This window comes from Atta cephalotes, assembly GCF_000143395.1.
Source record: "Atta cephalotes unplaced genomic scaffold scaffold00066, whole genome shotgun sequence".
Classification (NCBI taxonomy): domain Eukaryota; kingdom Metazoa; phylum Arthropoda; class Insecta; order Hymenoptera; family Formicidae; genus Atta; species Atta cephalotes.
In genome coordinates, this window is record NW_012130130.1 from 1,197,484 (window position 1) to 1,211,497 (window position 14,014).

The 14,014-nt window shown below is 33.1% G+C and overlaps 1 protein-coding gene across 1 annotated transcript in view; it reads left to right on the forward strand.

Annotated features, from left to right (window-relative positions):
- The first annotated feature begins 12,542 nt into the window (after window positions 1-12,542).
- LOC105623866 (cytochrome P450 307a1-like) overlaps window positions 12,543-14,014 on the forward strand; it is a 4,178-nt gene continuing 2,706 nt past the window's right edge. The window contains exon 1 of the mRNA XM_012205238.1: window positions 12,543-12,942. Within this exon, the coding sequence (XP_012060628.1) occupies window positions 12,543-12,942 (400 nt within the window). The remainder of the gene's footprint in view (window positions 12,943-14,014) is intronic.

The window sequence follows — 14,014 nt, forward strand, 5'->3', positions numbered from 1 at the left end:
CTAATGAGAGCGCGCCGATAGAAACGCTCCGGCCGCTCGAAGTATATAGCGCGTTGGAGAGGTAAGAGAGGAAGTGCGCCGTTGCTTAGCTATACTTCAAGTGGCTGGAACGTTTCTATCGGCGCGCTCTCATTAGTACAATTGCAAACATTAATATCTCGATTATTATTACAAATATTGCTAAACGGTAAAGGACTTTTATGTTTATTTCGATCCTATCTACCTTTCTGTGGGTGATTGGAGAAGTTTCGCGGGACATTAAATATATCTTTTTTCTACATATATAAAATTAGCCAAAACAAATTCTACAAACGCGAAAATAAAATTCTTATGTTATTTTGCGAATTATACATATATTTTAAATAATAGTGAGTATATTATTGGTGATATTTGATTGTTTTATATGTTTCCTAAATCTGTATTATTTATATTTTTCTCTTCTTTATTTTTTAATAGTACAGTTTTAAAAATAAAATCGGGGTGTAGACCAGTATAAACGTCGTGAACTAGTATCGGCAACCTTTCTCTAATATATAAATAAATTATTAATAATAGTACATAATTGTATATACTATTATTGCTTTCTATTTTGCTTTTAAATTAATTTTCTTAAAGTTTAAAAAAAATTAAGTTATTAAAATTTCTAAAAATTGGAAATATTATTTAAATAAATTCATTTTAAAAATTTAATACTAAAAATTTTTATATTCTTCTCGTTTTTTTTGGAAGAGACGAGACGCGAAAAAACAAATGACAGATGATAATCTCGGAAATGTTATTTTAAACGAGACGAAAATTACTGAAACGAGAATTCCAAGATTCTCATATTGAAATGCATTCGTTCAAGTAAAAAATACGCGGAAAGACGAAGAGAGCCAGCCTATTGCAACATAATAACACAATTTATTCTTACAGATTCTAAATTATAATCTACAAAAATAAATGTTTAATTGTAATGTTACAAACATAGATTATACAAATATCCATATCGTTCAAAATTTTCATATTTTTTTAAAAAGCGTTATTTCTAATGTAATTTTATTTTCACTTTTATTTTTAGTGTGTCTCACAACCAAGTATTTCGCTCGAGCAGATTCCTAGTAGCAACGTGAGTCGCCATTGAAACGCGTTCTATTCGATACCGCGACTCGTCTAACCTGAACCTGAACATGAGCTGTTTTTGTTGAAGATCGTCGCCTAGAAGAATCCACAAGACCAGTTCGTCTAGCTTAGAACTCTAAGTACATGATCGTGACCTCGGATTGCTCGATAGACGAGAACGTGTCTCGAATGCTGCTACAAATTGTTGCAGGTTTTTGAATGAGCTTGTCTGCGCTTCAAAATAAATTAAAATCAAATTTGCATGTAAACCTAATTTAATGTATTTGATAAATATTGTCTTGCGATAATAACAGGTTTTAATAATCTTTCACGAGTCAGTCGATGACAAATTAAGCTTGTTGAAATAAATTTTTATTTAATCAACAAATCATAATTTGAAAAGTACATTAAATTAAAGAAGTTATAATTTATAGAGGTTATAGTTTAATCTGATTAACAATTATTTTGTGTGACAATTATTTTGACGCTTGTAAATACTAGTGTTCTGTTCCTTTGAACCTACGCAGAAGCATGATCGGTAGACGACAAAAGTGAACATTAAATTCCACTGGCTGGTTGGGCAGACTAATTTCCCTTTTATCGAACGGCCGCTTGGCCGCGATAATTGGATGCTCGTCGCGAAAGTTCGTCCGCGGGTGAAATTAAATGGTGCGACATTCAAACGTGAGAGAGCACCCGAAAACCGGTTTCGCCGCAATACTCGCATCGCAAGATGCGGCTGGCCGACCGGACGGCCGGTTCGAGATAAATCGACACGGAAGAGTGTCGTAATCGAGGAGGCTGAAGAGGAATCGCGGACACTATCCCACGTGGGACGTAATACAGGTGCCAAGTGCATAAGATGCTGTTTCGTCTTTTCATCCGCGAAAAATCGGGCTTCTCAACTTCTCCTCAGTCATTAAAAAATTATTGATTTGGAAGAATAGATTGACACTAAATGATTATATTTATATATGTATAATAGATCAAGCTGAAGTGAATATTAACCGCTGTAACGGAGCTTCACGAATGGGAGCGAGAAAAAGTAACAACGACAAAGAAGTAGTCCATTTCATTGCGACTCGTCGCTTGCAACTTCTAGAATTATCTTCTTTGCAACCATTACATGAAACACATTTTCATTTATGTGTGTATTTTTATATATGTATAGGGAAACAGTTGGAAGAAAGTTTAAGGAGTGATTCTAGATGATAAAAAAAATAAGAAAGAAATTAAGAATAACAAAATTACTATTGATATTTTTATTAATTGTAAATGTTTAAATATTTACATACTTTAGGCACTTTCTATGAAAATATTTTAGCATTCAGAATTACAATATGTCATAATGAACAATGAATAATAAAATTTTTATGAAAGAAACTTTGTTTTTTAATTATAAATATTTAAATATTATGTATTTTAAGTTCTTTTTACGTAAGTATCATTTAATCATTTATAATCGAAAAAAATTAATCGCAAATTTATCTTCTTAATTTATCTTAATTTATCTTTTTAATTTTCGTCATCATATTTTATCATAATTAAATATAGAATATATTTATTAATAGTATGAATCTTTATTTTAGACCGCATATATGAGAAACACAATCAATACTAGAAAAATGCCTTACGGTTGAAGCTGGATCTTCGATTGTTTTAAATAATTCAATCTTGAATGACTAATGTATACTGTATGTGTATTTATATATATATTATATATATATTTATATATATATTACTATACCATATTATAGTCTTTTTAGAACTGCGCGCCAAATTGTTTTTCCGAACTATAAACTCAATTAAAATTATTCTAGTAATCGCGAATTAAATTGACAAGCAATTTAATAATTTGATACCATCAAGCATCAAATTATACAGATATTATATTGAAACTGTTAATAAATTTATTGCGAAAAATATTACCTCAGCCGGGACTGAACTCGGATCTCTTGTATTCCGTACGAGCATCCTAAGTTATTAGATCATCAATGCATTCATTAATAGAATATTCTTTTTTGTTATCTAGAATCACTTCTTAAAATTTCTCTCACCTATAGTCGAATATATAATATTGAAAAATATGTACATAAATGAAAATGTGTTTATATAGTGGTCGCAAAGAGGATAATTCGAAAAGTTGCAAGTGATAAGTTGCGTTGAAATGAATTACTTTGTTGTTGTCACTTTTTCTCACTCCCATTTGCGAAGCTCCGTTATAGCATGAGTGTTAATATTCGCATTGGCTCGATCTAGAATCAAAACCTATTCATCTATTCGGTTACGAGAGAACTTTGACGTAACGATTCCGCGTTCGCGATTGACGAACGAGACGCTTCGGTAATGACCTAGGTACTTTTTAGCGCGAATAAATCCTTACGTTATCTCTGATATTTTTACATTAAAGTCGATTACTGAAGTATGACATTAAAGAGTGGACAGCTTAGAATATAATCTTAATTTATTATTCCACATTTCGAATATATTGTACTTTTGACACTAATATTCGTGAAATAAATGTTGATATCGTTATGAAATTAAATTCTTATCGATATCACTTTACAATTAGTGAAAGAAAAAATGATTTGGCATTTCGACATTTTCGACAAAAAAACGAAATGGCAAAAAATTAAAGTGTCAAATTTTCGCCAAAAAGTAGAGGTGTCAGTTTTTTTCTAGATTGAAATTAGATGCCAATATAGCAGCTGATCGAATTACGCAGATCGTTGAAATTCCATTCATCTTCAAAAATGCTTTAGCTCAATACAAGAGAATGATGAAAGAATTTCATGCAATGAAAAAAAATATCGATTCAAAGAGAAACTTAGGATTTTCTGTGTCTCGAGCATAAAAAGACATAAAAAAACTTTTAGCTTCGATCATCAGCATGTCTATCGTTTCTCATAACGATTCGCGACGCAGAAGGCGCGAAGCGTCGAACCGAGAGCATGGGGCGCGCGAAGTCGCGCGATCGAGAGGCTCTGGGTTTGTACATAAATGTATTCGTCGCGAATTTTGCAATTGCCATATCCATCGACCGGGATATCTGTTCTCATTCGCCCCTGATCGCGTTACGTTATGTAATGCTTACCGTGCTTATCCGTGCTTATATAAAAGAGCGCCTCTCTTGACCGTTAGAGCTCAATGCACGACCGCTACATGCAGATCGAGCGTGTCAGCGCGGACGCGCCTCGCAGGGAGATATCTCGCATGTGCATGCTCCCGATCTACCATCGCGCGTCGCATCGCGTCGCGTCGCGTCGCGTCGGTGGAGACGGGGCTGCAAAGGAGTACGTCCGTTACATTTTCAATAATTTCTTACGCAACTCGTCGAGCCGCATTGGAATCCTGCTGTCTGTCTAAATGTGATTCGGCCGACTCAACGTCGATTCTATTAATTTGCATATCTCCTTCCAACACGTTTCCCATCCATTCATTATATACCTATGTATCTATCTTTGGACGAGCTTCCTGAATTTATGGACGAATTTATTAACCCAGCTAATCGGACATGACTGCTAATTGACACTGATAGAATATATATTATTTTCTTATCTTTTATGGAGAAACTATCAAATAATGTAAATTTATCCTATAGAAATCCGATATTGATTAATTTCATGCTAAAAGATAGTAATTACGTAATTCTTTTTTAAATATTATTTTGTAAAGTTTTTACAATGTGTCTTAAAGATGCTTATTAGCATAAATAATATTAAATATTGTTTTTTAATTTAAACATGTTTCAGTCGAGGACTATTGTCAGTTTCAAGACTGATAAATAATCGATTTAAAATTGTTAAAAAATCATACAAAAATATTATTAAGCATCAAGATTTGTTTTAATTGAACACGAATCTTCTTCGCTTATGTCTGTCGGACATTTCTCAGTCAATTTTATTTATTATTATTTATTTATTTTGATTGTGGTCTAGTTTACGCTATAAATGCTTTGAATTCTTTGATTAATCAATTAGTATAATTATAATTTTTTCTTCTAATGATCAAACGCTTTAAAATATTTAGTGTTAACTGCATCTCTTTTGGAGTTATTAATAGCACTAAATGACTTTTAATAATCAAAATAGGTAGTTAATTACTATTTTTCAGTATTGTATAAAGATTCTCGCAGACAGTAAAAAAATTTAAATTCAACAAGTATAAAAGGAATTGTTTCGATGATCAAAATGGATAAGACGGAATAAGAGAGATGTATGTTCAAATTCCGGCTCAGATGATATTTTTTGCAATAAATTCTTTACAGTTTTTTAAAGATGTTTGTAAGTTTGCATCAATAATAATAAATTACATGTCAATTTAATTTATGATATTATATATTTCGGCTTCAGTCTAAGACTGTATTTCAAAACAAATATGTATAATCGGCGCGTAACGTAGCGTTTGCTTGAACAAAAAAATGTTATTAGGCAGCAAGATCCTCCTTGATGAAATAGATGTTTTATTTGTGTTAATGAAAGAAATTATTCGCTAGATCTGCCGTAATAGATTGGATCCAAAAAGACCTTGTTTGAGTAGCACGTGGCACAGTTGCGAATAATGCGAAAATTTCTTTAAGTCATGTTTATTTCGTGACGATAGTCCTCGAGGTCTTCAAATAGTACGCAAATAAATCACAGGTATGTCGTAATCGATGTCGCGCTCTTGCGCATTAGAGAACGACAAAGTATTTTGTCTGTTTCCTGTGTATGAAGTGCAAAAACATCGAAGGTGCAATGATGTAGAAGGGATGGATTTTTCAGGCACCAACCAGATTCTACGATGCTTCACTGCGGTGACGGTCTTCGGAAAGCTCTCTATCTTCCACTGTCCTACAAATCCTGACAAAAGGATGAGAGGGGTTGCAAAGTAGGCGACCATCGCCTCGTCCCGCTACCAATCTTATTCATTGCTAACCTTGATTTTCGGTGCTGGTCGCCTTCGTATCGATCGTCTTGGAATATATCTGAGACACTTTTTATCGTCGACGCATCTATCTGCGACCAGATCGACAGTGTGACCATCAAAATCAGCCGAGAATAAATATCAAATACGAATCTTGGCCATGCATCGTACTGTCTCAAGGAGAAGACATCATCAAAGATTTACCGCGAATGAAGATGAACGTTATGATGGAAGTTGATAGATCGAAAACGATATAGTTTATTTTTTTCATATTTTTAAGCAATGCTTCAAAATCGATCTGTTTCATTTTCAACTTGAGAATTCTTCCAACAATTCATCACTTTAACATTTCTTAATTATTTAAATATATATATAAGCATGGTAAGGAATATGAATTCGCGCCATAAATAATGATGTTGTTTCAGTTCGTCCTTCATTGCTGTTGAGTACTTGACAAAAGTGTGTCATCGAGCTGTTTATCTCACTTTCTTTGACTTCGCTTCTCTCTCTCTCTCTCTCTCTCTCTCTCTCTCTCTCTCTCTCTGTAATAATTACATTTACAATTCACTTTTATTTCGGTTCTTAGTGAGACAATTTATTATATAGTATCAATCAAATGTATTCAGTTTTTCCTTAATATGTATTTATAATACATCCCTGATGAAAATAAAAATCGGAGCGTAAATAGGAGAGTAACAGAAGCGTAAATGAAACTTCTAAATAGCGAAAATTGAAACATGAAAAAAGCATCTACGTTTCTTTTATATTTTGATGTTTCAATTTTTGCCTCCTAGAAGTTTCGTTTACGTTTTTGTTACTCTCCCATTACATTTGTCTTACACTCCGATTTTTATTTTCAAGAATATTAATTATTTTTATTAATATCTAAATTCCAATGAAAGAGAATGGTTTTATTAAAGTATTTAAAATAGCTAAATACAGATCGAAAAATAGTTTTAATTAATTATCAAAATAAGTGAAGTAATTGTGAAGAATGGTCAAGCTAGTTGATAAAACATCAAAATTTTTTGCAACATTGTCCATCAATGTTTGAATTTCCTACACAATTATTTCAATGGTTTAAAATTATTTTCAGATCTAGTTAAATTTTTAGATTTTATCAAAATCATTCTTTCCATAAACAAATATATTTATTATTTATAAAGCAGTAAAATGTATTTTGCAAAAAAAAGCAACTAAATTTTTTATTACATAAACAAAATATTTGATTGCTGTTAAAAAATATTTCTATTAAACAATTACAAATGAACTTGGACCCTTGAACTAGGAACGCTATTTTTACAGACTGTAATGTTGGTAATAATGATTGTATTTATAGATTTATATATCTTTTTAATATACAGAATGTATATATATATATATAATCATAACTAAATATAATTATTACTATTAATATTATAGTAGTAATAACTAAAAATAGAATTTTTAAAATTCTTTAGTAAAGTGCTAAAAATTTGGGGTACCTTACCAGAGTCCATCCAAAATTATAAATTCTGAGTAATTTGGATAAAATATTAAAATTACGTGTATATCTTAATGAAATAATATGAAAGATATGACAGAAAATCAAGAGCTACATCTTCGAACGAAACAACAAAGTGAGATTATGTTTACTTTTCAAGATTAAATTTACATGCAAGTTTATTCACGTATAATAAATATCTTTCTAATGGCGTTGACCTATTACTTTTTCGTGAGCATTAAAATCGTAATTTTTTTTAAACTATCATAATTTCGTTTTTGAGAAAAGTCTATTATGGTAAGATTTGTGTGCAGTTAGTCAAAGAAACATCTCTGAGCCTTATCTGTCACTAAGTTATATATGAAAAGTTACATCTAACATTTCTGTTCTTTGTTATTTCATTTTTAACCTACTGTAGAATTTTGCACATATCATTTTCGGTACTTATATAAAAAAATTAAACATTCTATGGTAACTCGATTTACTAAAGAACTATATAATTATTTTACCATACGATTGTAGCCAGGTTTATAACAAACACTTTCCTTTCATTGTCGATTATTTGCAAGTATAAGAAGAAAAATGTGAGAATTATAAATCGAAAAAAAAATTAATACTAAAACGAGAATGCGTAAAACTAAAAAACTAAAAATTTTTAAATTGCTGAAATTTCCTAAATTGCTATTTCCTTCTGAGTTCCATCACGTATTCTATATAAATTACGGGAAGTGACGTGCTTTGAACAGATTTCTGCGCTACGTAAGCGCGTACGAAAGCGAAATGAAAAATTGTCCCGATGATGGTGGAAACGACGATAACGACGAGAAGAAGGAGGACGACGATGACTACGATGACAGCGGCGATGAGCTTCCGGCTATGACTCGCAAACGGAGAAGAGGGCTTTCCCGTTATGCGCCTCGTCTCTAGAGTTGATTTGGCGAGAGCTGGCAGCGGTGGCGGCGGGCAGAGAAGCTGGTACCGCTAGCTTCCCAGAAATCGACTCTCGATAATACGACTCGATACGGATGAAGTAATCTCTCTACTGTCGCGGCCAGTGAGAGGGAAAAAAATCGCGACACTGATCGGTGGGGGCATACCACTCGGTTCCGAGGGGGGGGGCGGAGGATAGGTGATACGCACCACTATAACTCTCATGCTTTATTCATATTAATTTGAACAAATTCTCATTACAGAAATTTCATACCAAAAGATAATTTCATACCAAAATTTAATTTTTTTTTAGTATTAATTATTTTGAGTATTAAAAGCATTGCTCAAGTTCAATGCTTCTAATAGTCAAAGTAAGTAATGTTTGTCAGTAGTGCTTTTAGGGCTTTTGTTCACTCATCACTGTTATCTAAGATTGTAATCTCAGAGACATGAGAAAATGCATAATAGAAATTCTTACAAATTATATTCGAATAGAAATATTTTTCAATAAAATAATATTTTCAATCGATAGAATAGACTTATAAAATATCGAAAACTGTTTTTTTGTTTCGAAAAGAAATTAAATCACATATTTACTTTTATATACAATATTATTATTAATTTGATTGATTTTTCCAGAGTTATATAAGTAGCTCAGTTTTTGGTTATATTGGTTATGATTTATTTAATGAAACAAAAAAGAAGTAAATTTTACAAGTCGATTCTATTGATTTTAATGAGTAATGAATTCTATTGATTGTATTGATTGTGTTGTTTAAAATATATTTCCGTATTAATATATCTTGCAATTCTTATTGTGTATTTTTTTGCTTCTAACGTTACAATTTGAGATAGTAGTGGTGAGTGAATTTTAATATTCAAAATGAATAATTTTAAGTACTAAATTGACCAGCATTAAATTAGATTTTTGTAAGGGACAAGAGTATTTGCTTTATCGTGTGCCTCTTTATCCAAATTACTTCTCTTCCGCTGGATTTACTTTTAATTTATATTTCTTTTCTGCTATCATTAATATATATTTTTACTCAAAAGATGACTTATAGAATTCATTTTGAGTTTATAAATCGTTTATGTGTCAGAAAAAACGGAACATGTAAGTTCTCAATATCGATAGTGAGCAGGTTGCATATATGTTTCTTATTGTAAAAATAACATCTTGTTTCTATTTTTACATCCACAGAATGGAAGATGCAGACATGTTAATCTCAAACATCTTCAGAACAAGAATTTTAATTCTTGATTTTTCTTACTATTGTAATTACATAAATGTATACATCGCACGTGTACATGTGACTTATCTTTTTCATTATTCCAAGAAAAATTCGAAGACTTAACGAAACTTGTTTTTTTTTAAACAATGTTTACGGTAAACTAAATTAATATGAATGAAAGGAAAAGAAGACATCATTAGAATTGCATGTACTTCACTTCCTTCTCGTCGAACAAAATGCATTCGCATAGTTGTTTCACGGTGTCTTACGTAACGTCATACAGCATCTTTCTGAGACGGATTTAGCTTCTAGATCGACCGATTGATTTTTCGCGATACAAAAGTCGTTCCAGACGTAAACAAAGTCTGCCGCGATATAACGCGGAGGAAAAGTTTCGCAAAAATGATGATCGCTACACGTATAATAAAGCGTTTATGTTTCCTTACAATGTCAAAACGGAATATAATAAAATATAAGCTTTTAAATGCGAACTATTGCTCAGTTTATCTTTTAATTATTGCGTAGTGTTTAATTATGGCATGTGTTTTCCATTGACAGTGGTAGAAAATAGCAGTGATAAATATTAGGAGCCAGAAATTTGTCAAGGAAAGGGGGCAAAATGAAATTTTTTTAAGATCACATATAAAAAAAATAGAATATTATAAATTATTATTATTTAAATTATTACTGAATTTTATTATTGAAAAAATATTTAAAGTTATTTAAATGTATAACTTTAAAAAATGTTTTTTAAAAATTATATTAATACAAAAGAAGAGTAAAGGAATTTATGTTTTTTATATTTATGTATTTTATCTATAGAAATCTTCAAAAATAATTTTTTGAATATCCAAATTGGATATTCAAAATGATTGAGCATTTGAAAGAAATATTAAAAATATTATATAACATTTTACTATAAACATTTTTAAAAAAAGGGAAGGCCCATGGCCCTCATGGTCTCTCCTTGTGAATTCGCCAATGGAGATATATAATTTATTCGATCATGATGAAGATGATTAATATGACTGACTTATAATATTTTTAACTTTAAGTTTCCTGACATCTTTATTTAACATTATCGTTTTTAATTCATGATTGATTGTTTTAAATATTAATTTATTCATCCTTTTATAAACAAAAAAACGAACAAATTAATATTAAACACAATTAATCAATATCTTTTATCATCATATTGTCTTATGAATTGATGTAATTTGCGAATTACTGCTTTTTCTATAGTTTTCAACTTTCTGGATAATATAATATTGAACCGAATTAAGATCGGCTTGCAACTATTGTGAATGACATATTCTTTTTATGTATTTAACAACTTTGGTTCTTATGACTGGAACTCATGCGAGCATAATAAATCGAAACGTTCTGACATTTTATTTGTAATTTATTCTCGGACAATCTACTTGTATTTGTTCTAATAATAACACGATGTTGTTAATTTATGCGCACTAACTACAGCGCTTGACACTCATTTGCTTTTTGTTATATTATTTTACATGACTGAGCTGTTATTTTGTTATGATGAAAATTCGCGGATTTCTCTTCCCTCTTATTTTGTTTCTTGGTGCACAGGAGAAACATAATCTACTTTCTTAATTGTTGTACGATTTGTTCTCATATAACTCTTTAAAGAATTTGAAAACGTCATGCTGGTCGTGTCGAGCCGATCAGCCGGCTACCATGTGAAAAAGGTAACTTCGTTCTTCGTCCACGTATCCCGATGTATCAAAAGCGAATTACCATCGATCACCGACTTGGACATTCTCGGCCGCGAGAGTACATCGGGTGGTACCGGCGATCGAATCGGTCCCGGCGTAGCTGCGAGTACGCTCGCACACTACTTTGCTGCCAGAAAACTCGATGGCACCTTACAGAGAGAAGTCAAGGGCAAGAAGTGTCCCTTCGTTTGCACAGTCTGGGCCCAGGAGCCCTACCGGGCGATTCCTTCTCCCCACCTTTTCCTCTAGCACCCGTCCCTACCACTACATAAGTTTACTCTTTGCCACCGCCTCTGGGGCCCTTTTCCTCTCCCCCTTTCCCCGACATTCCCGCGATCATCCCTCCGCTGCCGCAGCTGTCTCCTTCCAGCCCTTCTCTCTCTGCTCTGAATGCTGCGGATCCTAACCCATACGCGAGTATGTCCTTTCAGGTTTTCTTAAAATTCGTCTCTGTTTAAGCAGAGACAGAGGGGTACGCTCTTATAATCCATACAAGAGTGTCCACCACCTCCTCCTCCTCTTTCGCGTCTTCCTCCACTTCTATCGTCATCAGCTCCTCCTTCTCCTTCCTTCCTTCTCCTGTTGCCCATCTCGTCTCAACATGAATCCATATGTATGGGGTTGAGGCGCACAGTGCTCGACGCAAATGTGCTGACTACATTACGCCCGGCTATATAAGATAGCCGGACAACCATCCTATCCCCACAGACCGAGTCAGATCGGCGGACCGTTCACAGACGGGCCACAAGGAGCTCGCGTCTCGATCGGCTGATACTCATTCGCGGTGAAGATATCACGTCCGAGATCGTCTTGGAAGGGTCGACTATTGTTGACATTTCTGACGAAGTGAACAAGAGATTGCTTAAGAGTTCGAAGAATCGTCTTATCAGGAGATATTGGCAAAAGCAGCCCGATTATCAAGACTAACGCATGTTTTGATTTAAGAATCTATCCTGCAGAAAGAATATAAACTAAAGTTCTAAAAGACAAGCACGATCGAAACATCTTGATAGCAAAATATATTTATAAGAAGAATTCAGGAAACGAATTTTTTCAAATTGTCAGAAAAAAAGAAAGAAATAATTGTAAAGAAAGAAAAAGGAAGAAGAGGCAGAAGATTTTCTTTAGTAAAGAAATTTGTGATCGTGCTGAAGGATGATTTTTATTGGCGTCACGACATATTTCCTACTCGCCATCGTTCTGGTGGCCTTGATCTTGATCGTGATGGACCATATCAGATTGAAGAAGAAACCGAAGAAATTATATGACGGCGATGAGCCATCCGATTTACCAGATCCACCTGGACCGAAACCATGGCCAATTTTGGGCTCTCTTCATATTTTGGGACGTTATGATGTGCCTTACAAGGCTTTTGGCGACCTCGTCAAGGCCTACAACAGTCAGATAATCAAGCTCAAGATGGGATCTGTATCTTGCGTCGTCATCAATGGATTGGAGAACATCAAGGAGGTCTTGATTGTCAAGGGCCACCACTTCGACTCTAGGCCAAACTTCATTAGATATCATCTCCTCTTCTGTGGCAACAAAGAGAATTGTAAGTATCCTATTTTTTATTATTTCTACAAACTTTCCATTAAGAATCAATTAGCACAAAATTATATCTAATTTTTGATATTATATCTAATTATATCTAATTTATAATATGCTAAATTAATATCAATAAAGCCTCAAAAAAAATTGTAGAGTAGATCTTATATATTTACATCTTATGCATTTAAAGCTGTTTTTTTGGACAATTTATTATTCTATCAATATTACTAATTAATAAATCGAATAAGGATGATCCGTCAATAAATATTTTTAAATCGTCGAAACAGAGATTGATTACGTACGAATAACAAATCACTCTCTCAGCGGTTTAGATCACGTTGTGAGCATGTTTTCCGATCACACATCTGGCAGGGAGCTTAGAAATCCGATTATTATAAATTATCGGATTATTATAAATTATCGATGCAGCGTCGGCAGAAAGTTCGCAGCACCTCGTTAGGGAGCTTCTGAAAAATTGCATGCTAATGACCTTGTCGCGCGTCGCGCATAGTTTACGCGACGTATGATTTACTTGTCGCGTATTCCATACTCGTCCGCGCCAAAACTCATGCTAAGGTCAGCTTAAGAAGCGGTACCAAGTGCAGGCGGAAAAGGTCACGGTACCACTTTCACGCGTTCCTGGCTCACCCGGCAGCCGGAAAATAGGATCAAGGCTGATCCATCAGAATCGCCGCTGCCGCGCCATCTTACCCCGGTGCAATCCAAGACGATCACATTAACTCTTTCCACTGCGTATGTTCGTACACATTGGAATATTTTAATTTCGCGCTCACGTCACATGTGCTGGCAGCTCTTAATACGGTCACCTCTATAAAGTGCTTTATTTATTGCAGAATTAGTATTATTATTAGCTACTAATCTCTTGACTTTTTCGTTACGCGCAATAAATTAATGTTTTTCTATATTAATCTTTCTCAACGTTTGCATATTCTAATTTAGCTTTCGTCAGACATCTAATAATACGTTCATTTAATCGTTTGTTATTAAGAAATCCATATTTTTAATTGTATAAAAAATTAAAAATATTTATATATATATATATATATATATATATA